Source organism: Brassica oleracea, chromosome C5 (genome assembly GCF_000695525.1).
Source record: "Brassica oleracea var. oleracea cultivar TO1000 chromosome C5, BOL, whole genome shotgun sequence".
NCBI classification, from domain to species: Eukaryota; Viridiplantae; Streptophyta; class Magnoliopsida; order Brassicales; family Brassicaceae; genus Brassica; species Brassica oleracea.
Window position 1 is genome coordinate 29,123,393 of NC_027752.1, and position 10,249 is coordinate 29,133,641.

At 31.0% G+C, this 10,249-nt stretch overlaps 1 protein-coding gene across 1 annotated transcript; it reads right to left on the reverse strand.

Moving 5' to 3' along the window:
* Positions 1–2,383: 2,383 nt before the first annotated feature.
* On the reverse strand, positions 2,384–5,000 carry LOC106292903 (ribose-phosphate pyrophosphokinase 2, chloroplastic-like). The gene is made up of 8 exons (XM_013728569.1): positions 4,685–5,000; positions 4,217–4,399; positions 3,892–4,140; positions 3,664–3,807; positions 3,287–3,454; positions 3,142–3,211; positions 2,992–3,073; positions 2,384–2,912 (listed from the first exon to the last, which is right to left on the reverse strand). The coding sequence occupies exons 1-8, from the start codon at positions 4,826–4,828 to the stop codon at positions 2,732–2,734; spliced, it is 1,221 nt and encodes a 406-aa protein (XP_013584023.1). The 5' UTR covers positions 4,829–5,000; the 3' UTR covers positions 2,384–2,731.
* Between the last annotated feature and the right edge of the window lie 5,249 nt (positions 5,001–10,249).

Consider the following 10,249-nt stretch of genomic DNA (forward strand, 5'->3'; position numbering starts at 1 on the left):
TTTACAGCAACACCAATGTGCCCGAGATGTTGCAATCCAGTTAAAAAACGGAACCAAAGACAAACTTCACTTTTGACAATATGCACGTGTTTAATTCTTTGGTCTAAAGACAAACCAAATACAGAGTTCCTTAAGAGTTCCACACGATCCAAGTTTCACTTTGCATTGTTTCCAACCAACACATCTTCACAAACCTTGTTTTGCGTGTGTGTCTCCCTACTGGTGTTGTAATATGCAGGTTCACTTGTTAATAGTTATCGGCATGTCTATGTTTTTTTCTGCTCTTTTCATCATAAAAACGAGAAAAACGACGCCCTCAAGACTCGCACAACCATGTGAAGAAAAGGAGGACCGATGCACCAACGCCACTAATTTTAATTTCCTGTATATTTGGTTCGTGCGGAGCTATTACAAGAACTGTTTTAGTTATCCATCTTCGATAGCTTAGGCATTGATTGGTAAACCATTAGCATTAGCATTAGCATTATGCTCTACATTATCCTATCAACAATTGTTAGAAAAGCATTTAGAGAAGCAACTACTAAATGCTAATGTTCTCCAAATGCTCTATGGCAAATGCTTTCATATGAAGCTTTTAAGAGAGCATTTGCATTTATAATTTATAAAATTAAGGAAAATATATAATTAATTCATTTATTTTATTTAATAATATCATAAAATTATTTTTATATCCAGAAAATAAAATTTTGATTCTAAAATTAATTTACAATAAAAATACTTTTTTTAAAAAAAGTAGTTTTTCACATTTAAAATATAAAATTTAATTCATATAATTTTATTTTATATAATTTAAATTATTTTAAATGTAAAATATTATTTTGTAAAATAGATATTTTAATTATAAAATTTATTTTAAAATAATATTTTTCGATATAAACATAATTTTTAAATTATTAAATAAAATAAATTAATTATATATATTTTTCATTTTATATGTTACTATATATATATATATATATATATATATATATTAGAAATATATTCATTAAAATAAATATATTATATATTATATACTAATTTTATAATAATTTTAAATCGCATACTCATACTGCTATACCAATCATCATATTAAACAGTTTAGCAAAAGCATACAATTCCTGCAGCATACTGCTTCTATATCATACTACTACTGCTAATGCTAACGCTTTACCAATCAAGGCCTAATTTCTCTACCTGCTTTTACGGGCTAGTTTTCCGATTTTTCTGCATCTTCCAGAGTTAAAAGGGCTAACAACCATGGCAGTATATTAGAGATACTAACAACTGTTTCTCAATATAAATCGTGTACCAAGTGCGGAAACTGTAATCAAAACTCCACAATTTGTTATACTTATTGAAAATTTCTAAGCTAATAAATGAAAATAAAAAGGTACAACTCAGACAAGTGACAAAAGTTTGGTTTGGGGTAGAGAGACAATCAAAACATACTTAGGGGAGTGTATTGGACTAAGAGTTTTAGGAGATTTGGGTTTTTTTTGTAAAATCCACTGTTATTTAACTACTAATTCTTTAAATTTTTTCCAAATCATGTGTTATTGAATATGGAATTTATGTGAAATCATTAAAACCCACTTGAAATCCATTGTTATTCAACTATCAATTATAAAAAATTTATCAAATCTAGTGTTATTCAAAACTAAACATTATTTTGTAAAAGAACTTTGTAAAAGGATATTAGAATACTTTGCTTTCTTTTTTAGTTGAAAATAGTTTATACGAAATACACACCCCCATATATTTGGAGAAATTTTCATAATTATAAAAGAAAAAACATTATAGAAAAACACGTGCAAAAGAATAACAGTTTCTTCATTCTCCAGTCTTATCCCCATTCCCCTCTCAATCGATCCTTAAAACAACTTCGTGCAAAATGCAATTTTGTTTCGAGTTTTGATTACATCTTCTCCTTTCTTGTTCTGGGTCAGTTTATATGCTAAAACATTATTTAAAAATTGTTCCCCTTATCGTCTCTTCATCAATGGGGAAATGAAAGTGAGAAGATAGAAACAAGGGGTCAAAGAGGGATGATTTCACTGATTTTCTTGAGATTTCAATGATTAATTGACATATAATACGTAGTTAATGTGTCTGTTCTAATTCTGGAAATGGTTTATGTTGATGAAGCATATATAGTAGAATTTGCATAACCACTAATCAAACATTGTTGTTTGTAAGAAACCGCACATGTTCATGACGAACGGTTCTAGACGAGATCTTGCCTTGTATAGACAATTCCACAGCTTCACCCCATCACAGCCACCAACGAGCCAAGTGGTGGGTATGTTCTAAGCTAAGCAACAATGCCATTAAAACTCTTGAGAACACACGTAAGTTCATGAGAAAACAAGTGAGAATCTTGGTAAAGTTGACAAGCTCATTGTTAACACTTAACAGTCAGTTCTATGTCGAAGTTACGACGGAAGAGTCGAAACTCGAGACTATCCGTGGTTTCTCTTGTTTCCCAATTTAATTCACTCAAGTACTCTGAAATTTTAGAAAAGGATCATGCCAAATCCCCAATATTTTGGCATTTTTATTTTCAAAGCCCACCAAAATCATCTAAACATCTTCAAAACCCACTTAAAATCCCACCAAACCTAAAAATCCCAAAACCTCTTCAAACACTCTGTTCAATACACCCTCCTTAGGGTGTAGAAACTGTGAATAGAAGAAAGAACCCCATCCTAAAACCTTAAACACCAAGGAAGCATCAAAGAAAAATGCTACTAACGGAGCTATCATCATGGACACGCCAAATGGTCTCACCCAGAAGATTAGCCACCGACAATATCGTTAGCTGCGGGAAGTAATTCTTCTCCGCTACCGGTAATGTATTCGTCACTATCACTTCTTGCAGCAAACCGCTCGATAACCGCTCTATCGCAGGCGGACTGTAAGAAAAAAAAACTCTAATCACATGTGTTCTCACATACACAAGAAGAAGAAAAAATGGTGAATTCGAGAGCTCACCTGAAAACCGCGTGCGTGCAGCAAGCGTAAACCTCACGAGCACCCTCCTCGTGCAAAAGAGCTGCTCCTTTCACAATGGTTCCTGCATACAAAACAAAGTGGTACTTGGTAATGTTGTTTCGGTCTGGGAATCATCTCTTGGTAACTAACCAGCGGTATCAATCATGTCATCCACCATTACTGCCACTTTGCCTTTAACATCACCTATTAGGTTCATGACCTGTGTGGAAGAGTGAGTCACGTGTGAAAAAACTTGCGTGCAGGAACGAGTCATTAGAAAGTTTAGAAGTTTGACCTCAGCAACATTGTGGCCGTGACGTCTTTTATCAACAATGGCAAGGGGAGCATCGGATAATTTCTTGGCAAAAGCACGTGCCCTAGCAACTCCACCAACATCAGGAGAAACCACTACCAAATCCTTTGATGAAATTGACTTGCTAGCAAGATAATCTAGTATCACAGGCTGAAACGTAAAATCACAGAAATTAAAAGAGCTATAATGATTAAAAACATAAAATACAAAGAAGCGTTTGTCCTTTGATCTAAATAAGAGTTTAAAAGCAGAAGAAAAAAAGTTTGATTTATGAAAATTTATAAGATATAACGGAAAGAAGTCCGGCTAGTAAAACGGAGACGGCTGATATGTCAAGAAGTTTGAAGGTACACACACACCTGGCAATAGACATGATCCACAGGTATGTCAAAATAACCCATGGACTGTCCTGAATGAAGATCACACGCAAGAACCCGATCCACACCTGCCTCCGTTATAAGGTTTGCAACCAGTTTGGCAGCAATGGATTCACGCCCTTGTGTCTAGAATATACAATAAGTTTTAAAATTGCTTTGCTTGAAACCTCATTTTGCCAAAAAAAAAAGGGAGAGATTAATTGTTGGTACCTTTCTATCAGCTCTTGCGTATCCAAAATAGGGAATCACAGCAGTAACTTTCTTAGCGGAAGCTCTTCGGCAAGCATCCACCATGATCAACAGCTCCATGAGATTCTCATTAGTCGGAGTGCAAGTAGGCTGCACCAAGAAGACATCGCAGCCTCTAACACTCTCTTTGAGCTGAACGTAGACCTCCCCATCAGCAAACCTCTTGATGCTAATCTTGCCAAGCTCCAAGCCCATATACCAAGCAATTTCCTTCACAAGAGAGAGAGAGAGAGAGAGTTAGCAAAAGTATAAGAAGAAGAAGAAGAATGACGAGGAAAAAACAAACCTGAGAAAGTGCTGGATTTGCAGTACCAGAGAAGAGCTTGAGCTTTGTGTTGGCTCTTCTACTACTCACTGGTTTCTCCAACCGGGAAGAAGAATCAAGGTACTTTGGAAGTGTCGTCCCGTTGATGATTGGAATGCTAGCGTTCCCGTTGCCAAGAGTCAGTGCTTTCGGCAAATTGCATTTCTGGCAAAAAAATAAAAATAAAAAAAAATGTTTAACCAAAGATTAACATAGTTACTAACTTCCACCGTTACATTCATGGATAGATAAACAAACAAACATAAGAAGTTAGAACATAAATGCACTGCTAATAGGATACGCTCATCTCCACAGACCAAATCAGATATCAAACAAAAGATTTTTTTGAATTCATTATCAAAATACTATAGCATCCAAAACAGTCTATAATACATACGTGTTTACGTACGTAATGTGTGTGATTGAATTAGAAGATACAAGACTGCTCACCGCCGAATTGGAAACGCAGATTCGGGAGCCAGACTCAATGGTGGTGAATGAAATCGAGGAGCGGGAGATGAGAGACGAAGACGAGGAGGCAAGGTGCGACGGAACCTTAACGCCGGGAGGAGAAGTCAGAGCTAGCGACGCCATGCGTTATTATTAATACGTCTACAGAGCCTCCAATTATACGTCGGGGAAGGGAATCTACGCAGTATCAGATTCTCGCCGTAGAGACGAAAAACTGATTCGTCGAAGAAGGTGCTGGTCTCCGAGAATCGGACGGTGCGGCGAAAGCTATTTTCACTTTCTCGGAGAAACTGTGTCGTTTTACTCGTCTCTACTCTGCGGGTGGGTTCTCAGCTTACGTGTCAAGTGGGGACTTACCATGGTTAACCCGAGGTTCTTAGAGTAGGTTCTTATCAGAAGTTAAAAAACGGTTCCTTAACTTTTAACTAAGAAAACTAAGAACCGGTTCACCGGTTCTTAAAATCCTTATTTAAGAACCGGTTCTTATCTTTTTTAGTTAAAAGTTAAGAAACAGTCTCGTCCTAAGAACCCCGGGTTAATCATGCTCTTAGATTCTTATAACATGATTAACCTAGGGGATAAACTTAAAAATTTTATATATACATAAAACTATGTATATGATTTATATTTATTTTCAAATATTATGATGTAAAATATTTTTGGCTTGCCTAATATAGAATCTTTTTAGATAATGATGATTATCAAATTAATAAAATTCATTTATAATTCATGGGTAATTACATATTAGTAAATCTAATCTAATTATTTATTAAGAATAATAAAGACTTTAAATGCTCTAATTTTTTTTACGTGAGAGAAAAAAAAAATACTTCATAAATAGTAGTATAAATGTTTTTGAATTCTTTGCCAACTTTTTCAGAAATTATCACAATGATTGATTTTAGTTGTCCTAAAAAATTTATCTTAAACTATAAATGATTCATTTTATGTTATGTGATATATATATATATATATATATATATATATATTAAAATAGAACGAGTTTAATATTACTAAACCAAATATAATATAAACATATATATATAATATTTTAATATTATTAAAGTAAATAAAATATAAATTTAGCTATCTTATTATCGTTATAATTTTTAAATTATTATAAATATATGATAAATTATCAGCTAAATCACTAACACTATCTATCAAGATTAATAATTGAGCATAAAATATAACTAACTTAAAGAAATGGAAAGCATGACAAATAACTAGGTGTTTTACCGCACATGCGAGCATGATCGTTTTACTAATAATTAGTAATATATGTATTATGATATAAACATCATGATAACTTATTATTTATATTGTTAATCATTTTAGTTCTCTTCGATTTTTATTTTGATCTACGTATTCTTAACGCAAAGGAAAGCTATAAAACTATGAGACCATAAGAGCATAATTACATATCAAATATTCCACCCAATAAAGTAATGTAAGAATGTGAACTTTTGGTCTCTCTTAATCTACATTGTATTTTTGAACCATAAACATGAATTAACTTACCAAAAAAACATTAAACACACAAAATCCAAATACGAACAAAATAAATAAAAAGTAAATAAAAACTAAAGTTCGATGATAATTTTGAAGACCTAAAAAAAAACGAATTGAAATAATGACAATATTTCATTGGTTTACTTGATCAATATATACATTGACTTATCTTAATATTTCATAAGTTTACTTTTAATAAAAGAAACAATAGATAATGATAGTTTTATTATTAAAGTTAATTTATGGGTAATTGTATAATGATAAATCTAATTATTCATTATAAATATATTTACTTTTGGCCGTTTTAGAAACTAAACCATTAAAGACATGTTCATAACATGATTACATAGGCAATTCTCTAAATTTAATATCAAAGCATATTTTTCTTATAGATTAAACAGTAATAAAACATACACGTGAAATAACTACTGAAATAATTCAGAGTACCTAATTCATAATACCTAATTCTAAATTCTAAATTCCATGTAACAAAACCGATTTGATCCTAGTATTTCAGACTCAAAGAAAGAAGAAAAACATAGAACTCCAACTATAAAAAAACAAATATCAAAAGTACATAAATATAGATGTCAAAAACTATAATCGAGACAACTTGGAATGAATGAGAAAATTGAAACTATAGAGTTTAAAATATCTTACATCATATGAAAATAAGAATTGGTCCTAACTTTTTTAAATAATTATAATTGTAATTCCAATTAGAAAGTCTGAAATAGTTATGTTATTTAAATTAATAAATTAATGATTTAAGCTAAAAACTAATAAAAATCGTGTGAAAGTTAAAATAATTATAATCATAATTCCAATTAGAAATTTCGAAATATTTATATTATTTAAATTAATAATTTAATTAGAAATCAAAATATTTATATTATTTAAATTCATAAATTGATGATTTTATCTAAAAACTAATAAGAATATGACAAATAAGCAAAATTAGCTAAAATCATGGAGAATGTGACAAATCAGTAAAATCACTTCATAAATAATGGTATGACAAAATATTTATATTATTTAAATTCATAAATTGATGATTTTATCTAAAAACTAATAAGAATATGACAAATAAGCAAAATTAGCTAAAATTATGGAGAATGTGACAAATCAGCAAAATCACTTCATAAATAATAGTATAGATAACTTAGAAAATTTGTTATCTTTTTATTTGTTTTTTTAATCAACATCCTATAATAAAACATCAAACGTGTTTTATAACTAGCATATATCTATCTATATATATAAAATAGACTTTTCTCTCTTCTTATGACATGTGGAAGGGGGTTTGTTGACATGTTTCTTTTTTTTTGTCTTTTTACATTTTTGATCATTCTTCTTTTAGATTATTGCAATTTGGCTCGCTATTTTCTAATAATGCACTATATAATCTTTCTCACACTAACCATCATCATTTGAAGTTTGATAATCTATTTTATTGTTCAAAAAATTGCTAAACGAATAAAGAAATAACTAAAAAGTATTTTAAATACTTAATTAATTCACAGCTACAAATAACATAAACTTTCGCTATTTTATTATTTTTTACTATTTCCTATTATTTCATTTACAACTATAAATTTATCTTAATATTAACAAAAATAAAATAGAACACACAATCTAAACATAATTAATTCCATAATCACAGAGAAAAAAAATGTCAAAGTAACACTAACTCAATAAAAGTCCAGAGCTCAAAGGCGATCAAGAATGAAAACTAACTTACCTCAATTTATTATAGAGTGTCTTGACCAGAACAATCAAAAGTCAGAAAAATGTACAAAGATAATCTTGAGATACATCAATCCCTCGAACACAAAAGAACGTGATCAAGGACCAATGCAAAGAACCGAGAAAGCGGGTTAGAGGAAGAATAATCAACAGAAGGCCAAAATCACCACGAAGCAGGAAGAGACATACATAACGAACGATAAGCACAACCACTAGCAAAGAAGTAAGAAACACCTCACAAACTAAACAAGCACAAACAAGACGCCTATGCCGGTGAAAAACCACAAAGCTCTGGATAGAAGGGATCAAAGCTCCAAGAGGCTAATACCGCACACTTATACTAAGGGAAGCAAGGGCATAAGAGAACAACCTGAGTGAGGGAGAACGGAAGCCAACCCCTGAAAAACCAGAGCCCAGACTTGAGACCATAAATAATCTTCCAAATCTACAGAGCATACTCAGAGGAGAATACTATCCAAACCTTGAGTGGCAAACATGGCGAAAGGAAGAGTCATAGAGACGCAAGCAACGATGAAAAGTGCAACGAGATGAGGGAACATAGATGGAAGGGAAGACAAAACGAAATCATCAAATCGTGGAGCCGTCCTCGAGCTATAGAAGTCAGATCACCAAAAACCATATATTGAAAACCAAGACGAGAAGGGACTATCGATGGTATGCCAACGACGAGGAAAACAACTTCAAAGACGACTTAACTCTGACCCAACCCAAGGAGATGCAGTTCCTAACATGAGCCGAAAAAAAGAAGAAGAGGAGAAAAAGGGGAGGAAGAACAAGAGCACATATGTGAGTCTTTTTCGGTGATGGTGAGAATCACAACACACCGAAAAGGTAAACGGAATGCATAGATGGTGACGGCTCAATGTAAAAATAAAGGGAGAGAGCACAAAACATCTTTAAAAAGTAATGTAAATCTTCAAATAATTGGAAAAAATATTAATTTTTACCCTGAAACTATTAGCCTTAGAATCAACAATAGTCTTAATGCAAAATTATTGAAATTCAATATCCATTATATCACAATCTCACTCCACCACTAATAAGTACTATTATACCCACAATAACACACTATTAAAAAAAACACATAATATGTTAGCATATCACCTATTACTACATAACATAATAAAAATACCAAATAATGCTCTTAGCAAATAAAAACGATCACATAATTAGTTAACTATATCATCCGAAAAATAATAATTAACAACAATAAAATAATATTTCGCGCGAAGCGCGGACATACCCCTAGTAATGAATAAATTATAGGGTGTTTTGGTAAATCTAAGAGGAGGGGTGTTCAATCTGAATTTCGGTTTTGTTTCTGTTCGTTTTTTTTTGGTTTTTCGGTATTTAAGTTTATAAAAAATAGTTACCATTTTAAAACCATATCTATTTTGGTTTGGTTCGATTTATATACCGCCGGTTTTATGTTTATTCGGTTTTATACGAAAATCCATAAATATATTTATCTTTTATAACATTTTGTAAATTTTACTTTAGATGGTTGGATATCGGCTTTAATAAAACATGAATATATTTCCTTTTTTAAATAGACTATTTTTCTTTTCATTTTTACTAATTAAAATAATTAGTAAACATATTAAGTTAATAATAATAATTATAATAATAATAATTTAAAAAAAATAAAAATAGAAAAATTAATAATCCATAATATTATTAAATAACTAAATATTAGTACATATATTTTTCAACGAAAAAGTAAAAATTATGGTTTGTTTAATTGATAAAAATAAAAATAAATGAATTTTAACTTAAAACAAAATATTAAATTACTAAATCAATATTTTAAGTACGAAGATCATATCAATAAAAATAAATTATACATATGTTATTAATTATGCTATATAATTTACATACAAATATACTACTATACTTTAATATAATCGGTTTACTCGGTTTATTCCGTTTGATCGGTTTATGTACCAAACCATATTTATATACCACAGTTTCTTAAAAATAACATATGTTTGGTATATTCGGTATTACCAAATCTAAACCATTTTTTCTATTTCGGCTTGGTTTTAATTGTTTAACTCCGTTAATTTCTTCATGAGTTACTTACAAGTCTTTCTATCTTCTTCTAAACTACCAGACATGATCTTGTTTTGACACGTGAAGATAGAAAGACTTGTAAGTAACTCATGAAGAAATTAACGGAGTTAAACATATGTACTTGTATCTCGGAGATCACTAGTTGGCATTAGTCGGAAATGCTCAACTGGCCCCTGGAGATTGATTGTGGTC